Source organism: Coptis chinensis, chromosome 6 (genome assembly GCF_015680905.1).
Source record: "Coptis chinensis isolate HL-2020 chromosome 6, ASM1568090v1, whole genome shotgun sequence".
NCBI lineage: Eukaryota > Viridiplantae > Streptophyta > Magnoliopsida > Ranunculales > Ranunculaceae > Coptis > Coptis chinensis.
The window spans coordinates 14206944-14229433 of NC_141461.1; the positions used below are offsets into that span (position 1 = coordinate 14206944).

General features: G+C 34.6%; 2 protein-coding genes across 2 annotated transcripts; both read right to left on the reverse strand.

Annotated features, from left to right (window-relative positions):
• Positions 1 to 1007: 1007 nt before the first annotated feature.
• LOC147491615 (replication protein A 70 kDa DNA-binding subunit B-like) lies at positions 1008 to 4472 on the reverse strand. Its single transcript, XM_086567287.1, has 12 exons — positions 4311 to 4472; positions 3112 to 3246; positions 2813 to 2993; positions 2543 to 2633; positions 2436 to 2464; positions 2186 to 2264; positions 1973 to 2096; positions 1716 to 1876; positions 1512 to 1632; positions 1294 to 1443; positions 1156 to 1218; positions 1008 to 1064 (listed from the first exon to the last, which is right to left on the reverse strand). The coding sequence occupies exons 1-12, from the start codon at positions 4470 to 4472 to the stop codon at positions 1008 to 1010; spliced, it is 1353 nt and encodes a 450-aa protein (XP_086423413.1).
• Positions 4473 to 8811: 4339 nt separating this feature from the next.
• On the reverse strand, positions 8812 to 12894 carry LOC147491616 (uncharacterized). The gene is made up of 5 exons (XM_086567288.1): positions 12646 to 12894; positions 12403 to 12576; positions 12019 to 12243; positions 11480 to 11912; positions 8812 to 8912 (listed from the first exon to the last, which is right to left on the reverse strand). Exons 1-5 carry the CDS (start codon positions 12892 to 12894, stop codon positions 8812 to 8814), a joined length of 1182 nt encoding a protein of 393 aa, XP_086423414.1.
• Between the last annotated feature and the right edge of the window lie 9596 nt (positions 12895 to 22490).

Consider the following 22490-nt stretch of genomic DNA (forward strand, 5'->3'; position numbering starts at 1 on the left):
TTTTTAAGAACTGATTTTAAAGAAGAAGAAATATGATATATGATTGTTGGAAGTGTGAGTTGGAATGAAACAAATGTTGTATATATACCAAAGTTTTTTATTTTGACCGTTTTTTACCGTTCTGACTTTTTGACCGTTGGTAAACTAGCCGTTAGGACTCCGGTCGGGACGTTGGATTCCGTTTGGTGAGTTTTGTAATCAAGACGGAATCCAACATCCCGTCCGAAGTTAACAAGTCAGTGACTATCTCGGTGGACAGTTTCACCTTGTTTTGAACTGGGGAAAATAGTCACCGAGTTTTTCACCCTGCATTGCACAACGCTTTTGGACCCAACTAGGTGAAAGTTTTCACAAACCCCCCTTATTTCCCTGCATTGCAAATGCTCTAAAGGGGACCAGTTTACAGCCTATAACTTCCTTATCCACTTTAGCAGACTATCAAGCAATCAAGTTACTAAGCTACGAAGTCAAACATCTGAAAGCAATACTAAAATGAATACTAATATTAGTAACTAAACATACATGAGACTAAAGAGACATAAATAAGCAAACAAAAAACAAAATATATAGATAAAATGTTAACCAACCAACTATTGAAAACAATTAAAGTAGACTTTGGAATTTTATTATTAAAAATGACAGTAGAGTTTTTCCATTTATTAAGAACTTGGTAATTTCCACAGCAGTTTCGTAACCAATGAATCATGCTTCAGAGTCATTGTCCTATATTGAAAAAGGAATTAACATTAGTATCTAGTATCATCTATAAACAATGTACATCACCAATAATGGTTTTTTTTTTAAAGATGGGAAATTGAAAAGTTACCTTGAAATGCAAACTTTTGCAAGTTTTTTTGGCTTTTGGAGATTCATTTGAAAGATTGGTGTTGCTGCGATTCTTTTTGATTTTGGATGTATCTTCCTGTATAGATGAATAGTAACAGTACCTTAGTATTACAAAAATGGTTTTTAATGTATTTATTATTGTGAAGTAAGAAATATACCTTTTATGTTAGATCACTTGGTGTTGATATAGCTGTAACACATTTCTCTGTACTTGCTTCCTGGTATTAAGAAACAAAATTATTAGAATTTGATATTATGAATTAAATTTTAAATGTATAAAATTACATATATATGTATTTTTAATTGTACATTTTCTATAAACTCTTCCATTTGTGATTCCTTTGCTGTTGATTGTATAGTCTGCTGCAATACCTGAAAATTTGTTTGGAAGTAGTAGTATGTAAATTTATAAAATTGAAATATCACTTTAACTTTAAGTATACTTACTTCTTCATTGGTGTTCATGGTAGAGACATACAAAATATTGTACGTTTTTCTGCTATAGTTGCTGTTATTTGCAGATTCTTTAATGCGAAAGCAATATTCTTTTCCAACTATACTCTGTAAAATCTGATTGACCAATTCGTTTCCATTGTCCTATTGCAAATTTGAAAGTTAACAATATATAATTGTAAAAATAGTAGATTTCTCATTTGCCATTGTACCTTATCTTCGATGGCAACAATTTCTTTTTCAATACGCTTGATCAGTACTTCTGCAGTCTTCCCAAATGCTACTGTGCTTGCATAATTTAAGCCATCGGAGATTTCAAAGTTTAACTTGTATCTATACATTCCATATTAAAGAAAAACATGTAAGATTGCATATCCCTTATATGATATATTTGTAAAAATTGTCCTTATTGATACCTGAGCTTAGATTCTGAATGGTTTTTGCACTTTTTGCACCAATATCTTGAATTGATTTTTTCAAGATTATGTTTACAACTTGGGAAACCTTTATAGTAACATGGCATTCTTTCATTATTGAAAACTTTCGAAACCTTTGATTTGCACATGTATGATTTACCCTGTTATAGAACAATAAATTTAAGATAAACTCTATTAATAAAGATGTATATTTTGAAATTTGATAGCAAATCAGATTAATAAACATTAGTTGTTACCTCATTTTCTTGAAATAATATGTCAGCTAAACTTCGGTATTCTTTTGTTGTGTGCTTACTTGCTGCTTGCTGCTTGCTGGTGTCTTGTTCGTTTTCGAGTGCTTCTATTTTGATCTGCTGTGCTCTGCATATTTTTTTAAAAAATAAAAATATATGTTGAAATGGAGGAACAAACATAAATTAATAATTGACTGAAAAGTAGTTTTATGTTACCTTTCCAAATAAGATGCAGCTTCAGGAATATTCTTATTTATATACACCTTTGTAGCAAATGTTGACTGGAGATAATCACCTGTAATCATACAGTAATATTTTTATTTATTTACAATATTTATATAATTATTTGAATCTGGGTGAGTAAGAGATATGTACCTCTTTTGGAATGAAGTTAATGTAACAATTAAGACATAATTTTTATGGGGTGATCTAATGAAATCGGCTGGAATTTGGTCCATGGTGTTACCCCATAAAGTTATTCTCATGGTAGATTTGCTGCAGTTAAAAAGTAAGATAAAATACTATTATTGACTTATTTAAATATATAAATTTTGTAACATATTTCTTACATACCTTGTATCCGCAAGTATAATGTCTCGTCTTTGTCTTTCACTGCCAGATCTGGTAATTGACGTTTCAATTTCCTTGACTTTTATAAGCACACCTATCACATATGTTGCATGTAAAAGATTATTGAGTATACATGTACACCATACGTTAGTAAGCATGAAAATTTCCAATGAATGTATTACCTATCAGAACAATGTTATTTTTTTTTTGAATGAATATTTGTGAAGGATGTGAAGAAGAAAAGGTCCTTTGGAATTTCAACGTCCTGATTGCTTGCTAATTTCAATATTGTTTTATCATCAAATTCAAGCTTGAACTCATGTGCTGCAGTACGGAATTTTTCTGATGGTTCTTTCACTTTGAAGTTTTCGATGATTAGGACATTGTCATCTTGAATGAATTTTTCAAACTTCTTTGTTAATTTTAATGAATATGTAGCTTGAATTTCATGACCCTATACAATGAATAATATATAAGTGAACAATTTATAATAATATATGGTGAACAATTTATAATAATATATATGTGTTAAATAAATATTTAAATATAACATGTTCGTCCATTAGTAAAACCTCGTTGCTTTTAAGTGCAAGATCATTGAAGAATAGGTCATTCCATTTTCTGGTAACTTTAACTTGAATTTTCCATGGAGTATCTGCTTTGTTGATCGTTTTCAATGAATGATATTCAGTTGTCATAATCTTAACCTGTAACCAATTTAATAAAAGTAAGAGTAAAGAACATAAAATAAGAAAATAATTAAAATTTTAAAAACTAATCAAATACCTTTAAAATTGATCTTGGAAAAGAGAAAAGGTCGATGGAAAATTTTCAGGTTTTCTTGATGTGTTATATATCGTCATAATAGTAGTTTGTTTGTTTAAGAAACTCTATTATTGGTAAACTTCTATTGAATTTGGAATTGTATTTATGTTAGGTCTTTTTTTTAATGATAACTTCGTTAGATTTGAGTTGTAATTAGGACATGTCGATGTAATCTTAGGAATCCAACTTAGTAAGGTATCTTTTTTGGTAATAGTAGTTTGTTTGTTTAAGTAAGTCTTGAATTTGGAATTGTATTTATGTTAGGTCTCTTTTTAATGATAGATTTGAGTTGTAATTAGGACATGGGTCGATGTACAAAAGGTGGTTCATCTTTGTAAGGGAAAAGAGTATAATCTGCATTACTTGTGAATGAAGAACGCACCTCTAATCTTTCCATACACAGTCCTCAAAGTTTGCTCTAGACTGACTTCCAATTGGATAACTCTGATCAAAATCAGATGACTTTAGATAAAACTCTACACCATACTTTTGTGTGACCTTTGAAAACTGATAGGCGTAATTCTTCTGTAAAGAATGATAAATAAACCCAAGCCAGAGCCATCACATGCTTTAGTCATTAAGTTTTTCTTGAACAGTAAGAACAACATTTAAGCAACAGATGAATTTTGCATGTTCTCCTTCAAGGTTCGACCTTGTTCAAGGGCATATTCTCATGACCGGACGGAGTGTCATTTTGTTCACCCGGGTGAAAATGCTAGAAGAATAGAGCCAAGGAAGTTTAACTACAGTTGTATTCCTTGCCAGAGTTCCAAAAGGGTGCGTGCAGGAAGGATGATTTATGTGAATATGCTCATGGAGTTTTTGAGTGTTGGCTTCACCCTGCACAGTATAGGACATGCCTCTGCAAGGATGGTATGGGCTGCATGCGAAGAGTCTGTTTCTTTGCGCACACAACTGAAGAGCTTCAACCTCTCTATGTGTCAACAGCCTCCATTGTTCCTTCTCCCCATTTAGCTGTATCTGCTGCTATGGAAATGGCTGCTGCCTTGAGTCGATACCTAACTGGATAGGCAGTCTCAGAAAACTTTCTTATATGAAGATTTTCTCCTATAAGAGTTTGACAATCTTGCCAGACGGACTGCGTCATCTGACTGCTATTCAAACTCTAACTATTAAAAGCTGTCATCCTGATCTTCATAGAACGAAAAGAAGAATTCATATTTCATTTTGTACTAATCTCACTCTGGATATTGGATTAGGTTCTAGTTGCGGTGGCGGCGACAGCTGGGGTTTGGGCTTATTAGAAGAATTTTTCAGTTGTTTTTGATGATTTTTAGCAGCTGCTAAGAAATTTCACTATAGGACGGATGGCCCCCGCCGAGAAAATGATGCTCGGGTTTTCTCAATGGGTGAATTTTTGTTTTTCGTAGTAGCTTCTTGGTATAGTCTGAAATTCATTATTGGGTAACCCTAGCCTCCAGGTTATGGTGCTTGTTTCAGCTTGTTTCCGAAATAAGAACTGTGAGTTCCGAGCTATTGTGTGCAGACATGTAGGTCATGGGACTAACTTCATAGCTGAATGTCTACCTATATCGTAAAGTGTGGAGTATACTTTGCATACAAATTGGAAGAAGTTATGTGTGGGATTGGATTTTACCGCATCAATTCATGAATTTGGTGGTTCAAATGTGCCAAGGTGAACGAAGGAAAAGATGGCATAGATGCACAAAATGACTAAAGAATTGCATCTTAACTACAACATAGAGGGATGCCAATTTAATTGTGGATCAGGTGGCAAAGCATTCATGTAGTCAATCTCCAAGGCAGTGAAGTAGTTTTTTGTTTTTTTATGTAAATCCCCACATGGATCACCAAATGTGAGGTTCCTGTGCATACTTAGTTTAGTGCTACTGTTGTGCAGTGGACGGTGAGAATTGTAGTTGGTTAGTTTCACAGTTGCTGCTGTTGCAGCTCCAATGTAACAATGTTTTTTTTTATTATTATTAGTATGTATCTAATCTAAGTTTGACTCTTATAATTCTTAAAAAATAGGAAAGTGTTGGAAGCTATAGAGGCTAGGTGTAGCGATTTGTACTATCGGAAAAGTTTTGCTAACCGGCAGGCAATACAATTAGCCGATAGGGGCAAGCAAGTGTAGGGAATCACATGGAAGAGCCATGTAACAACCAAAGAAACTATAACCTCTAAACTTAGTCATCTGAGTATCTGCTAATAAGTAATCAACTTTAAGGTTTCATAGAAAGAGAACAAATGTCTCTTTGACAGAGTATTATTGTCCTAAAAGCATAGTAAAACGGGTTCAAACTTTCATCGTGTAATTGAAGGGATTGTTGTTTTTAGACATATATCAATTCAATACTTTTTATGGATTAAAAAAAGAAGAGAAAAAATAACAGTGCAAAGCATCTTTCAGTTTTTCTGCCGTAAGTTTATTACAGTTCAACCTCCTCAATACCAAAACACACACAATGTGGTGCTCCATGTTAGCTTCCTTATATATGTAAGTTTATGATAATGTTATTCTCAATTCTTGTTACTACTGAACGATTTCTCTCACATTAGCTTGTGAGGGATAACGGGTTTAAAAGCTAGGGGATAGGTGCCCTAATTTGTTGTGTGTTAACACACGATTTGGAACAAATCTTTAGTGGATTCTGGGTATTCTGACTGTTTCTTTTGGTACTTCCTGGTCTTCTTTTGTCTAGATTTTTGTTTGTGTAAGCATAGGCTGGTCTTCTTTTTAAGCTTAAAGTCGGTCCTGTTCTTGTTATGTTTTGGCAAGTCAAATCAAAATTCTATGAAGAATCCATTTTTATTTTTTTGATCCTGCAATGCTTCCTAATCTGCAATCTTGGACTCTCCATCTAGAACTTTTTCATTTGGTGACTAAAAATGTTTCTAAATTCCATTGTTTGATGTGTCATTTTTATCATATTTGTAACTATCTCTGTTATGTAGGGTAATAACTACTCAACATAAGAATCTGAACCACCAATGAAGCAAGATAAGGTTGTTTCTTAACATTGATGTGAAAAGGCAGGAAATAGCCTACACAAAGGTATGTATTCATAGAAAGGTATGTGAGTTGAGATAAACTTTATATTTCTATAGTATTTGTACCTGTGAAAGTCATATTAATGCTTAATATGTATGCAGACATATATCTTTAAGAATGAATTTAAAGTGAGCCAACTTAAAGAAATTGATTAAAATAAATTGCATATTATTAAATCCCAAAAAAATGAAATTTTCTTCAGAGTAGAGTATGTGAATAGAGAAGATTTTGTAAATGAAATTGGTCATGTGGTGATTAAAGACTGAAAAGTCATACAATATATTAGAATAATTTTAACGAAAATCAAAAGTGGGAACTAAAAAAAAAAGGTGGACATTAAAAAGGGACTATCATAAAAAAGCAAAATGGATAACTTAATCACTTTTCCATAAACTTTGGAAGTGTTTATGTGAAGGTATATGTCCTGCTTATGCATCAAGTCATGTGGGATTGTCAGTCATTGGAGCATAGTTGACTTCATCAGTCACCAGGTGGAACGCAATCCTATCCGGATGATTGGAATTTAACGCAGTTGAGTTGACAACTACTGAAGTAGCAAGAATGTTGTTAGAGAAAACACATAAATGGTAGCGAGTGTTATCTATCAGTTTCTCTACAACACGATTGTCTTCAGTGAGTTTCCACTGAATATTTGAGTTTTTGAACCATTCCACCATCAGCCTTGACACCAAGGCAGTATAGGCTTTTCGGGAGTTCTTCAGCTGCTATCAATAGTTTGCAAAATCAAGAAAGATACAGGAAAGTGATTAATGGGAGAAACGTTGCATCACCAGATGCAATGTCTGTGAAGGAAGCAGGTCATGCTTGGAGAGGCAGGGGAAGAGGAAATATAGAAGCAATAGGTCTCATAGAGGAATTGGAGCAGCGAATAATGTATTGGAAATTGGTAAGTAGGGGAGAGGTAATGGAAAGACTCTGGAATCAGAATGGAACAGAAATCCCGACTTACGTAGGAGGATTCAGTCTCTACATGGTTCTCCTGCGGCAAGTGGATATGGCAGAGGAAATGGAGCATCAAACAATGTGAGACCTACAACATCATATAACTCCTCATTTGAAATAGGAAAGTGGGGCAGAGGTGGAGAGATGGATGATATCCAATCATCATGGAATCGAACTTCTGATTCTTGTAGGCGAGTTAACCCGTCTTTGGCACATGCGAAAGATATGGGATCTTCATGGAACAGGATTTCTGATTCCGGGCAGATGCGGGCCTTATCTGGTTCACCTGTTGCCAGTAGGAACAATGTCCCCGTCAGAGGCAAAGAGCATATAGTGTTATGGAGAGATCAAACTCCTGAGTCTAATAGGATAGTACATGCACCAAAGGTCGCTTCACCATCAGCACGGAATTGGGCTGGTGCAGGAGCCAATCAAGGCCTTGGAAGAGGTAGGGGTGTTTATGAAGGAACATGGTTGGCAAAGTACAATTCCTAGGCGTCAAGAAATGCCACAAAAAATGATAGTAATTTTGCATGGCAGCGTGATTAATTACATTTGGTTCAACAAATGGGCGTATATAGTGTTCCACTTATGGTTAAGTGGAATATATTTGGACTCACCAGTGGTGACAGGAGGAAGATGCAAGCTACAATCAAACGACTCTGCCCTTTTTGTTGACACGTCAATGGGTTCCTCATTCTTGTGTTGATCCTATTTTTGGTGCAAGCGTCAGGAAAATGCTGCAAGCATCTTGTACTTGTTATATGGAGATTGTAAGTACAATGTGGTAAAACTGTAAAAGCGTATTTCTGGTGTGACAACAAGTACTTGTTATATGAACTGTAAGTAGAAGGGCGATCGTATTTTGGGGTGAGTGTGGTCTGTAAGTTGAATGCGGTAAGCTTCTTGTATGTTTTGGACTTTTAGGTAGTGGCTATAAGTAGGATACGGAGTTTAGCCATTGTCAACATAATCAGGAGAAAATAAAAACAGAAATGATTTATATCTTTTCGACCAATAAAACTTAATAAATTGATAATATCCATTTTTTTCTAATCTATTGATATGATGCAAATAGTTACATCAATTAGCTAGAAGCTAATAGTCTAAAGACCAGACTCCAGAACACCCCACTCCCATCTAAGAGAACCCCAAACATAAAATATAGATCAAACCAAGAAACAGATAGCTACAAAGGCAACAAAACCAAAACAGAAGAACAGATAGCAACATAGAAAGCGCCACTCAGAAAGCACCACCATCTACCATGACAACATTCTCCGCCATATGATGTTCCTACGGTTAAATGTATATATGGTTCAGTACTCCTATGAAAAGACTCCTCCCACCGAAAGAGGTATAATCATGACGCTTTCTCATCTCATCTCATATGATATTTCGAATCGGTTGATGAAACTGGGAATATTGAATATAGTCTCTAGTTATATCAGAACTCTGTAGCTGTTGTTATTTCTGTTACTCCGCTATATCTTCTCCTACTTTCTCCACCACCACAACTAACAACAGCAGCAATTCCTTCTCCGTCTCCTGCATTGTATTCATAGAAAGGTATGTGAGTTGAGATAAACTTTATATTTCTATAACATTTGTACCTGTGAAAGTCATGTTGATGCTTAATATTTATGCAGACATATATCTTTAAGAATGTATTTAAAGTGGGCCAACTTAAAGAAATTGATTAAAATAAATTACATATTATTAAATCCCAAAAAATGAAATTTTCTTCAGAGTAGAGTATGTGAATAGAGAAGATTTTGTAAATGAAATTGGTCCTGTGGTGATTAAAGACTGAAAAGTCATACAATATATTAGAATAATTTAAACGAAAATTAAAAGTGGGAACTAAAAAAAAAGGTGGACATTAAAAAGGGACTACCATAAAAAGCAAAATGGATAACTTAATCACTTTTCCATAAACTTTGGAAGTGCTTATGTGAAGGTATATGTCCTGCTTATGCATCAAGTCATGTGGGATTGTCAGTCATTGTAGCATAGTTGACTTCATTAGTCACCAGGTGGAATGCAATCCTATCTGGATGATTGGAATTTAACGTAGTTGAGTTGACAATTACTCAAGTAGCAAGAATGTTGTCAGAGAAAACACATAAATTACATCACACATAAACTACTAAAAATCAAAAGTACAATAACAGGAAAGAATAACTATTAGGTCCACCTTGAACTCCGGAGGCCAAACAGTGAAATTAGTATTACCAACTTACATTCATCTCCTAAACATTGCTTAAATAACCAAACCCCACCACCAGCAAAAACAACCTCATCAAATTCTTAACCAATCTTCTAGGCCTTTGCAACCTTTTGGAATTACATTTTGCCCAGGATCTCAAGTTATTCCTAGTTCACGCAACAGCAGAAATATCAATTTTCTTGCTAGGGGTGAGCCGAGGCTTTAGGTTTCCTAAGTTGTGTCTTGGGCCGCATTGGCACCACCTCAGTCACACGCCTTTAGAAACAGCCTACAACTTTTTAACTAAAAAACTGCCATCTTTGTCGCGCTAAGGTGGTCCACCTTGGTACTGTGTTTGAACAGCCTAGACTATCACTCCCATGATAATTTTACTCAAACTTGAAAATTAGCAATTCTAACTTCTAAATATCTTGAAGAAAGAGCAATCGTAATCACTAAATACCTGTGAGATCTCAATCTATATAAGTAACTCCCTTTTCGTTTTAATTTAAAGGTCATCCAATGAGCATTTGCAGTTTGCCAAGTCCACATGAATCCCGGTTCTTCAAATTGGTAAGGTTATGTAATGCTTTATTATGATCCTGCAATGTTGCTATCCGCAAAACAACAAAGGTTAGTTTAGAAATTCATTCAAAGAGACGTTGACATAGGGTTAATGGATCAAAGCAAGGGAAACATACCCCTCCCTCCCTAGCAAGCTTGACCTCGCCCTCTGGTGGTGGAGGAATGGGTTTCAATTGGCAGCATTTCTCATTCTTTTAAGCAGCATAAGCCTTCATAAAGTGGCATATACCCTAGATTGAGCAAGCACGACTTAATAAATTGATAATATCCAATTTTTTCTAATCTATTGATATGATGCAAATAGTTACATCAATTAGCTAGAAGCTAATAGTCTAAAGACCAGACTCCAGAACACCCCACTCCCATCTAAGAGAACCCCAAACATAAAATATAGATCAAACCAAGAAACAGATAGCTACGAAGGCAAAAAAACCAAAACAAAAGAACAAATAGCAACACAGAAAGCGCCACTCAGAAAGCACCACCATATACCACGACAACATTCTCCGCCATATGATGTTCCTACGGTTAAATGTATATATGGTTCAGTACTCCTATGAAAAGACTCCTCACACCGAAAGAGGTATAATCATGATGTTTTCTCATCTCATCTCATATGATATTTCGAATCGGTTGATGAAACTGGGAATACTGAATATAGTCTCTAGTTATATCAGAACTCTGTAGCTGTTGTTATTTCTGCTACCCATTTTTCCCAGGGCCTTTGTCTTACTCCACTATATCTTCTCCTACTTTCTCGACCACCACAACTAACAACAGCAGCAATAATATGCAACAAATGAGAAATAGTATTACGAAAATAACGCCAAAAGTAGATGAAGACAAAAGAAAAAGTAGCGGTTCATTAATCAATCAACAACATAATAGAGAAAGGTAAATAAGAAAAAACTTACAATGACAGTGAGGAGTAGAGAATGTCAAGGAAGATTGTTGAAGACTTCTTGGAAGAAAATATTTTTGGTATGCTGATGTAATTTGTCTTCTCTGTCGTTTAATAAAATCTTCAAGCCAGAGCGTGAAGTCACACGTGACACTGCAACATAGAACTGCCCATGCGAGAATACTGAATTTTTAAGATATACTCCAACGCTGCTTAGAGTTTGGCCTTGGCTTTTGTTTATTGTCATACAATAACAAGGCTTTATTGGATACTGCGTTCGGCGTAAGACAAAAGACCAATTTTTATTTTCTGACTTCATCACAATCCGAGGAATGGTGTGTTCATCTCCACTTCGTACTCCAGTAATGATTTCTGCTTTTAGGACATAATCTGTTATTTTTGTCACTTTCATCCGAGTACCATTGCAAAGTCCCTTACTCTGATTTATGTTTCTAATAAGCATGATAGGAGCTCCCTCTTTTAGTTGAATTTGATGATTTGCAATCCTTGATATTTGAAGAGTGTTAAGGAACTCTGTATGATACAAAATGTCTTGATCTGCGATTTTATCAGATGCCGCACTTAATGTGTCTGCGCTCAAGTATTCATGTATTTCACCTGGAATTAATGAGAGAACATATTTGTTTAACTCATCTGCAGACGCATTTGTAGGTGTCAGAATGCATCGACTTCTCAAGTATTCTACATCTTTGTAGTTCCTTGAAAGTTCTGTATAAACAATATTTACAATCTCTTCTATCCCATCTCCTTCAGAACGAATAATTAGATCTTCAGGTATTTCAATCCATGACGGTTCTTCCCTTCGTGATAATGATTGATCGGGGCAATTTTCCTTCACCAATAGCTAATATCTAATTGTTAAATTCTACATCGGATTGGGTACTTGGTGATGTAGAATCTATTCTACTCAAACGCATGTTTATGGAAAGACGAAAAACCTTGAAGTGACGCCATAAGTAGGATCTGTTTATCGAAGTTGACACAATAGCTTCTCTTGAGCCTTTTTCTATAACTGGAAGCGTCTGCCTGAAGTCACCTCCCAAAACAACTATTTTCCCGCCAAATGGTTTATCTTTTAAGCTTTTATCAATCACAGACATTATGTCTCTAAATGTCTTGTCAACAGACTCAAAGTCATTTTTCTTACTCATTGGTGCTTCGTCCTATATGACCAAATCTGTTTTCTAAATGAGTTTTGCCAAGTGCATCTTTAGTGTGACATTGCAAGTTGTAGATTCATCTGATTGAATGGGAATTTTGAACCTCGAGTGGGCAGTTCGACCACCTGGTAATAAAAGAGATGCTATGCCTGATGATGCTACAGGTAGAACTATTTTTCTTTCAGAGCGCAACTTTGCAATTATTGTATTCCATAGAAAAGTTTTTCCTGTTCCTCCACTTCCATATACAAAGAAGAGACTTCCAGCATTACTTTTAACAACGCTAATGACAGCATCAAAAACAGCTTTTTGTTCGACATTCAATCCACCATGAAGCTGTAAGTATTGTGAGGAAAGTAAATTGCAATTATAATTTAGTTCCTCTTATATCATTTTGTTCTCAACTTCATCTAGTTCTGGGATATCAAACTTATAATCTTTTAGACTCCACCCATTCTTGTTCACTAGAATTTCAACTTCAAGAAGTGTTTTTCTTTTCAGTTCTGATTCAGATAAATTTGGATTAGCCCTTAAGATATCATCAGATAGTAACTCCCAATGGCAGTTCCACATATCAATAGCATTGGATAACTCACAAAACACTAAGAGTGTTACAAATAACCCGGCGTAATGGCCGGGCGGAAGACCATTCATTTTGCTTTTTAATGGCAAGATGCCATTTATTGTCATCTTGTAAAAGACCAAGCGCGCGGCAAGCTGACTTGTAATCATCATAGAGAGTACCATCAACAGTTCTAATTTCTTCAAAATTTCTAGCTCCCTTTACAATGTTTAGAAGCATACGCATATAGTATCTTTCGCCTTGTGTTGGCTGAGCATAGAATATTCTGCCAATCTTCAATCCTTGGCTTCTTCTTTTCCATTCCTGAAAAATTAACAAACATGTATGTTATGAATAAATATAAATTTTTTATGTAATTTCAAATATAAATTTTTGTTTGGAAATTGTAATGTATTGAGACCTTTGCATTTCTGTCCCACTCAAATTGTAAAGGGAAGTCAACATATCTAAGATGTCTTCCACTCGGGTCTTTTTCATTAATACACATCCACTCAGTGAACATAGTTTTTTTTTCTTTTTTCACTTGCAACAATTTCAACTGGATCCCCATTTGCATGAAAAACAATATTCTGCTGATTTTCAAGATGGAAACTCATTCTTTCAACAGAAGGATCTCTGTACTGGATGTCAAATTCATAAATCCTCCAACTTTCTTCTGATGCAGATACATATCTGAAGTCTAGATAGTGCTTAATCTCATCAACTTGATGTTCGACCCGCTTCTGGTTATCTTTGTCATAGACATTATTTTCTTCAACAATACCTGTAGCTCGATCTTGCCCTTTTGAAATGTACTTGAATAAGTATTTAATCATCCGTGAACGGTTACAATGTTCAACATTGATGTGACACTGAAATTTTTGGTAAGTTCAGGGTTGTAAGGAACAACCCACCGATTGTCAATTTCAATTAGATTTTGATGGCCCACCATTGCAATTCTTTTATTATCTCGCCTTCGATAAACTGCAAAACCTTTCTCATCAAATGTTGTTTCACTGCAGAAATCCTTTGGAAATTTCCTTGTACATTTATTCTTCTTAGTGTCCATACATGGAGAACCCTTTTTCTTCTCACCACACGGACCATGAATCATTGTTTGGACTACAATATCATACAGTAGAGGTTCACTGGCTTTGTTTGGCAATTCAGCTGATATCATCTTGTCTATATCCGAAGCACTTTTAGCTTTATCTTCTGGATGTAAAAACAATAAAATGTGAGCATGTGGCAGTCCTCGTTTTTGAAATTCAATAACGTACAATACTGCACACAAAAAAGAAAAATTTATTTAGTAGCAGTCTTTAAATAATTATAAAGGTATATGATCTTAGTAATAAGTAAGAAATATATCTTCCTATTAAGAAGTGAAATAGATGGATCACTCATAAATTTAAAAGGGTACTAAAGTATATGAACAAAGTAAATGACAGCTGGACACAACACAAAACTGGGTAGTTTTCTATTAATATTGTGGGTGGGAGAGAAAACTGTTTTGACTTTTTCAAAAATTCCACAAAACACCTCCTTTTTTCCTCCCATCTCCTCTTCATTACGTCTCTGGTTTCTAACATCACGGCCCCTGGTTTTCTTCTTCAATTTTGACTATATATTATCTTAGCCACAATGCACTGTTTTCCATCAAAAACACATAGGTCAACTGCTTCTAAATAGAGAAAAGTTTGAGTGCAGATCTGTTGGACCATATATAGAAGAAAATTTGTAAGTGTTCTCCCCTGTTTAAATATAGGATGTTTAAACACATAAATTTACATTTTACAGTTAATAGCAAACATGAATTCCACATTTATGAATAAATTATTAACTATTGTTTCCCATTTTGCAGGTTTTTGGTCTACGTTAATTTATAGTCTTACTGGACATTATCTATTCTATATATAAAAAAAAAGGTATGTGATTATAACCTGCAATGACTCTGCCGAAATGATTTCCATAATGCAATCTTTTCATGATGCACTCCAACTTCATTTTGAATACTCGACACACAACATCAGGAACATCATTAGGCAATAGTCCAGGGTCTTTTTGTAGATAACTAAGAATTTCATTCCAATTTGGATTGCAAGTCACAGTAATAAAAAGATCAGGTGGTCCTGCCCATCTACATATGGCAATAGCATCTTGGTAGGTATGTATCATGTATCTAGGACCTCATGTGAATGTTGATGGAAGGATCAAACATTTACCAATTGATGCTGCTGTAGTATCACCTGTGTTTATTTTAAAACGGGTTATTGATAGATTAAAACAAATCATAAGCTAATGGAAATAAAATTAAATAATTAAATAATATTACTTATATACCTGCGACCACTGCATCCATCACATTGCTATATAAATCAGTCCTAATTTCTTCTTGGTGTGTCCGATACCAACACATTCTTTGATCTTCTATACATGTATAACCATCAACAATGACTGTTTGACGTAAATGTCCACCTATCCAGAGTAATCGACTTTCTAGTGTCCTTCTTTGTAGTCTAAAAGCCCAATATTGTCTCATACTAACCGTATCTCTAAAACTCTTTCATTTTCCTCACTAATAGGAAATCTTCTATAAGGAATCCTAGGTCTATAGCCATCTTCACCATGGGGAAACATTAAAGGATATTGCAAAGCCATGAATTTAGGATGCAATTCATTTATTCTCTCCAAACCTCCTCTAGTTTCAACAATTATGTCCCTAAAATCATTAACATTAAATCCATCCCCTTCAAGTAAAGCTACAACTTCATTTCCAGTTGGCAGATTGTATTGTCTTCCATCACTCTGCTGAGAATTAATAAGTCTTAGGCGGACATCAATCATTTCATCTTCTTTAAATCTGTCTCTAGCCATCCTAAAAGACTGTACAACTTTATTGTGTTGATCAAACATTTTGATCAATCCATCAACAATTGGGATCGGGGAAGTTCATTATATTCATTGAATATTTGCATCCTATTCTTCAATTCATTTTGAGTATCGTATACATATAACTGGGCAAATTGAGGAGGCTTATTTTCGAATGGAAGAAGAGACCCAATTTTATAATGATTTTGCCCACTTATTCTAAAAATGCAAGGACCTCCTCCATCATTGATAGTCTTATCTATCTTCCCTCCTGCAGAAGTAAATTGAAACATGGAGTTGTATGTCCGTATATATCTTCTAAATTTAGTAGATCTTATTCCTCTTTTCAAGTCTAAGAGTTTATTAAGAAACTCAGGGGCAGCCTCAAATAATGGAAGTTGAACTTTTCCTTCTCCACAACATATAGAGAATGTTGGAACAGATGATTTTCCTTTGTTGTTTCTTTCTTCTTCCCAAAGAATTGCTCCACAGTACATACACTCTTCAGTTGGTGATCCAAAGTCATGAACTCCTAAAATATAAAAATTAGTAGTGAATTTGGCAAACATTCTGAATAAAATATCAAAATTGAAGAAGAAAACACATACCATCACTGTTAGTATACTTGCTTAGATCACGATGAATTTTTTTTTTGCTTTTGCAAATGTTTATTCCTTTCACTGATATTTATAATTTGAGATATTGAAGTCATTATACGACGCATAGCATCTGTAAGATTCAAAGTACTTGTTTGGCCCGTGTAATAAAAAATATCAAATTTCAAAAACTTTAATTAATCCTCAACCGAATATAAAATACAATTTTACCTTTATTTGAACGCAAGTTGTGTTCCTTGGATGCCAACAAACGATTACGTTTCTTTAAAGCCAACAAACGACTTCGATTAAGGCAAGCTATTTTAGCAGTATGTTCCTTTGTAGATTCAACATTGACTGTTTGAGAATTATACCAAAAAAGGATCAGCTTTAGCCATTTATTGTGGAAAGGATATTAAAATTGTTGTGTCATTATAAAATCAGTAAGTTCATACCAGTACTATTGCTTAAATGATTGCTCTGTTGCTCATTTAATTCCTGTGTGTGTATCAATTCCTCTGTAATAAAGGCATAAAGAAAAATATAGATATCAGTTACTTACATCTATACAATATCTTAAAATCAAATGAGAGTATAAAATGGTATTTTTTTATTTCGCAAGTTACATACCAGTGTGACTTTGATATTCCATTAGCTGTGGATGTTTTCTTCTATGCTCTTTTAGCACTTTTTCTCTATGGTTGCTCTTTGTATTTGCATACATCATAATTCTTCTATGACGCTTAAGGTTAGAACCTTCAATATATTCGCATAAGGTTAAACCCTTCAATATATTATTTTGTTAGAATATTTATCAAGTGTGTAAAATAAAAATTAACACTTCGTACTGTTATTCTTTTTCAGTGCAAGAATACATCGTCTATTGTATCAAGCAATTCTGGAGGTATATATTTTTTCGTCATCCATAAGGTAAACCTGAACAACTCTTCCTCTCTTTGGCTAAAGTTTTAACTCCTCTTATAGTTGCTGCTCTTATTCACTGCAACTAAGATAATGATTTAGAAATTGTCTTCTTGGACATCACTTACTTGACTGTATCAGCAACCTTTGGGGCGTAGGGGCGTATAGGAAATGCATTTGCATCGGAGTTAGGAATAATGCAGGTTTCGGAGCAGACTGATACATTGAGAGTTCTTGGTACTGACCCAATGGATTACCTTGTGACGTCGAGAGTGATTGCTTGTTGTGTTGCTTTGCCGATTTTGACACTGATTTGTTTCACGTTTGGGTTGGCTTCCAGTGTCCTTCTTGCTGATGGGGTTTATGGTGTTAGTATAAATATTATACTGGAAGCCTTAGGATATAATCAGTTCTATGATTAAGTTGCAGGTGTTTGGGGGAATTATTTATATTGTCAGCTGTGCTTGGGGTGTTAAAACTCTTGGGGGTGCTAAGGGCGTTGGGGAGTTTACTACTTCGGCAGTTTGTTTACCGTAAGATATGTGACACTGAAGAGGATCTTGAGCGACAGAAAAAACAGTTTGCTTACAGCTTTTGTTAGTGTTGTGTTACCTTTAAACTTTTTATTGTATAAGATTTGTAATTGTGTAAGAACTGAGTTAGCTTTAGAGTTTTAATTGTATAAGACTTCTTACATTTATCCTTGGACATTTGAGGTGAATTTATATGCAAGTAAGATAACGTTATTTAATTTGTGTGTATTTAATTTAATCTTAACATTTGTAGTAATTTATTGGGTTATCTACTTATTTGAATAAAGAGTGTGAAACAAAATCAAATTCCTAGTTTTGTCAAGATAAAACAGGATCCTATTCCTAGATCCTATATAATAGGAAACAACAACTGATGGTTGCTGGGCTATCTGCTGCATACACAAAATGTAATACGTCATCTCATCTTGAAATTCATCATCAGTTTCACTTTCTATTTAAGAGTGAACCTAACCAACTAACATCATAATAGAAATTACTGAGATATTAATCACCCTAGTTACAATTTAATCACGTATAGTTCGAACTGAAATAGGATAACAAATTAAGAAACGCACATCAAATAATTCGAATTAAGCATAACTATTACCAAAGTTTAGTACCACTTCAGAGAGGGAATCTAGTCATAGTGCTAGCAGACCCTCAAAAATGTCATTTCATTTTTACAATAAAGCTTAGTAATATATAGTAAGAAAGATTTAAAAGATATTAATCACTTGTCTGGCAACCAATTCAATTCAATTCATCGCGATCGGGGAGTTGCGGGTATTGTTTACGAAAGTATGAGACACTGAAGTGACCAAGAAGTGGAGCTCCTTCAGCATCGGTTTATTCTGACGATTAAAGTCGCAAACATCCATTGGCCTACCAAGAAGATTAAATTCCCACTTGAGCTGCGTGGTGTTGATATTTCTCTTCGTTCTATACTTCTTATCAAGTCCATTCCTTTTGTAGAATGTTGCCACATCTTGATGTAATTTCAATGCAAGTTCGAAGTAATCATATTGCTTCATCCCTGAGTATACTTGAATAATATCAGCCAGTGGTTCTAAAAGTTCTTATGTTGCTTCATTCTCTAACTCAAAGACATCCTGAGGCCTCATTCTGGGAACACTCGGTTCCCCAGACTTTGATTCTGTGTTTCTGTCTTTACTCTCCATGGATTGTCTCCTTTGTCCCACTCTTTGTGTGGGGTTGAACCTAGGATTGTCCATAGGAGGATAGGGTGGCTAGAAAAATGGTCCAATTCCTGGATAGTTCTGATAGTAAGGCATGGCATGCATTGGGTACGGCTGGAAGATGGGAGGCGCTCCATGTGGATGAATAGGCCACTGAGGGTACATAGGATGCTGATATTGTCCTTGGAAATACTCCATTATCATTGTCCCTTCCAGCCTTCTTTAGTTGCTTAAACTTTTTACTCCCATATAATCACAATTCAGTAGAAGTTCCCCGACATTAAGAACAGCATTTATACAACTGATGAATTTCGCATGTTCTCGTTCAAGGTTCAACCTTGTTCAAGGGCATATTCTCATGACTGGACGGAGTGTCCTTTTGTTCACCCAGGTGAAAATGCTAGAAGAAGAGACCCAAAAAACCAACCTAACGTTCAAACAAAATCAAGTACACAGGTCACCAAAAATAGAAGTTTAACAATAATAAATAAAGCACAATGTCATAACAGAAAACTCGAGAAACGCAGTCATGAAAAAAAAACAATAAATATATTAGGAGGAGTCACATACGCATATAGAAGGATGAGGTTCAGTGTCACCACTCGCAAGTTAGAGGCACGCTAACTTCAAATTCATCTTTCCCAGCTTTTGATGCATATTCTGCAAGATTTAATAGTGCTATTCCAAAAATTGGTGTCTTAATTTTTGCCCCTGGCTCAAGACCTGAATAATAACGAAAAATGGATAGAGAAGCTAAAAAACTTTAAAAAGAAGAAAACACCATAATGATATAAGAACCAAATTGATAGTAACCTGAGAAGATATGCGATAATAAACTGATTCTAACTATTCTTCTTTAATTTCAATAAGAGTTGGTGAGTGACTCTAAAATCAGAAGCTCCTAGGGGACCTTAGATTCTTTCTTTCGACGCGAACTCACTTGCTTTAGGCGGACTCAATCACTCTTTTTGGTTGGAGGATCATTCGTTCTTGGCTCTCTTGCTATTACCCGAAGAGAGCGCATCAACCAAGGTGGATATTATCATATAGAAAGAGGCGAGGCAATAGAATCAACCGATAGGGGCAAGCAAGCCTAGGGAATCACATAAATAAGCCCCTACCCACTAGCGCGCTGATAGAAGACCTTGTGACCATTAATATGAGCTTATGTGCTAACAAATAGGAGATAACTATATAAGTATGCAACTGTCAAGAGAACTTCTTATCTAACGAAAGAAAGTGAAACCACACTTTTAATTCTAGTATATAATTAACCACCGCCATGAAATAGCCAGAGTGGGATAAATACCCTCCTGCATATGGGTAAGGCCAAATCAAATAAAAGAATATCAAAATTTACACACAAATATTTCGTATGCCCTAGAACAAATAATTTTTTTGGAAAATAGCCATTTCTTTAAGCAGGATAAAAGATATTAATCATGCTTACAATGCAATCGGGATTCACACAAATGAATAAGTATATACTTTCAAGAAAGCTAAAAAGGAAATACTATATTTAACTTAGAATGAGATTTAGTAAGAATAAAGTCTAAGGGGAAGCAGAACATGATTCATGTGGAATAAAGAGTTGAGGAATGGTGCAAAATGATAGTTCAAATTTTCATTAGAAAATTACAGTAAGAAAGATTATATATTGCAATCAAAACAATTAATGGAAAAGAGCCATGTAACAACCAAAAAAACTATAACCTCTAAACTTAGTCATCTAAGTATCTGACTAATAAGTAATCAAGTTTAAGGTTTCATAGAAAGAGAACAAATGTCTCTTTGATAGAGTATTATTGTCCTGTAAAACGGGTTCAAACTTTCATCGTGTAATTGAAGGGATTGTTAATATAAGGGCTGAAAAAGAAAAGGCCTTATATAAACTTCTAAGAAAACCAAAAGAAAGGCCTTATATAAACTCTTCGGGGCATAAGCTTTATAGGCCTCGAGCTCTAATTAGCCACCTTTATATAGGCCTCGAGCTCTAATTAGCCACCTAAGAAAACCTTGTTTGCTAGACAAATTCCGACTCCACATTTTAAAATAAATTAACCAAATTACAATCTCAACATAGCAATAGCAAGGGGCGGGAACCAACCACTTTTTACTTTCTAATGAGAACAATATGAAAAAATGAATGATAACAATCAAAAAACAAACTTGTTTCCTAGATTACATCCCGCTTTTAAATTCAATTAATAATCTTACCTCGAACTGGAAGCAAAGGCTCCAAGGCAGTGTTTTGACAGACCGTAGCCATTCATAGCCTTAGAGTTGATTCAATAATCTAAGAGTCGATTCGATAGTCGATTACAGTTGGAACTATAAGCTAGAAGAGGGTAGAGAGAAGCTTTTGATTTGCTACGGGTAGAATTCTCAGGGGTGAATCTCAATTTGAGCCAACAAAAGCAAACTCATTAAATTTATGATACATAATAGATACTTTCAAGTGTTTTAGTGTACCTCAATTGTTGCAATTAAAAAGCGATCTAGTGGGTTCGTCCCAATTGTTAAGACAGCCAACTGAGACATGCTCTCTTCCTCTTGTGTGTTTCTCTTATTGTTTTTGTTTATAGTCAGAGTGTTGAAAAGTACCAAAGGGTTGAAAGATATAAATTAAGTGTTTGAACATTTGATATCAACTGTTTACATGCTATTCACTTCAAATAACTAAAAAAATAAAAGTCGACCTTGTAACCTTCTAATATATAAAAGTCGACTCTATGCTTCTGCTCTGCTTACTTTCAATATCTATTCCAGCTAATATACTTGGTTGTGTAATTTGTGTATGTAAAACTGCAAACAAAACAAAGGAGTAATCAAAAGAGATGGAATTTATTAATAAACATTATTAGGATGTTAATAACAAAATTCACTGCGTAAACTAAGAACATGAATAGTAAGAATCACATTGTTTTCCTAACACTGAATCTTCCAATCGGTTGTGAATATTTACTTGGGAATTCTTAGGTCATCAATTTCCATATTTGGTCAGCCTTTAAGCAAGTATTCGTTTATTCCCTTTAAATAAGCATTATCTTTTTTCAATGCTTTAATCTGCATATGAAGTTCTTCTACTTGAATATTTGCTTCGTAGAGCTCTTCACGTCTAGTCATGAGTTCGTTGTAGTTCACATCTAGCACTTCAAACTTGTATATCTATTGTAGATAGCGTATGACATTTCCTACAGCAATATTTTCTGAGTCGACTTTCTTGGTTTGATATGTTCCAAATGATGTTTGTATGATAGGATAATTTGGATCTTTATGGTATTCTCTTAGTATAGGCACATTGATTGTGACATCCACTGCGTACTGATAGTTATCAAATATTGAATTGTAAACTGGTTCTTCATAAATCTTTTCTTTTTTGAGAATTTCTGTAAGTGCACTCTTCAGTGAAACATTGTGTTTTGTTTCGTACTCCACGATCTTCTTGTTGTATGTTTGATTCTCCATGACCTGCATTTTTTAATTATAGTATTTTAATAAAAAAACATATATTGGAGTGGACTAAATTGTGTTGAGCACGTATGTATTTGGTATATATATATTTCATAGG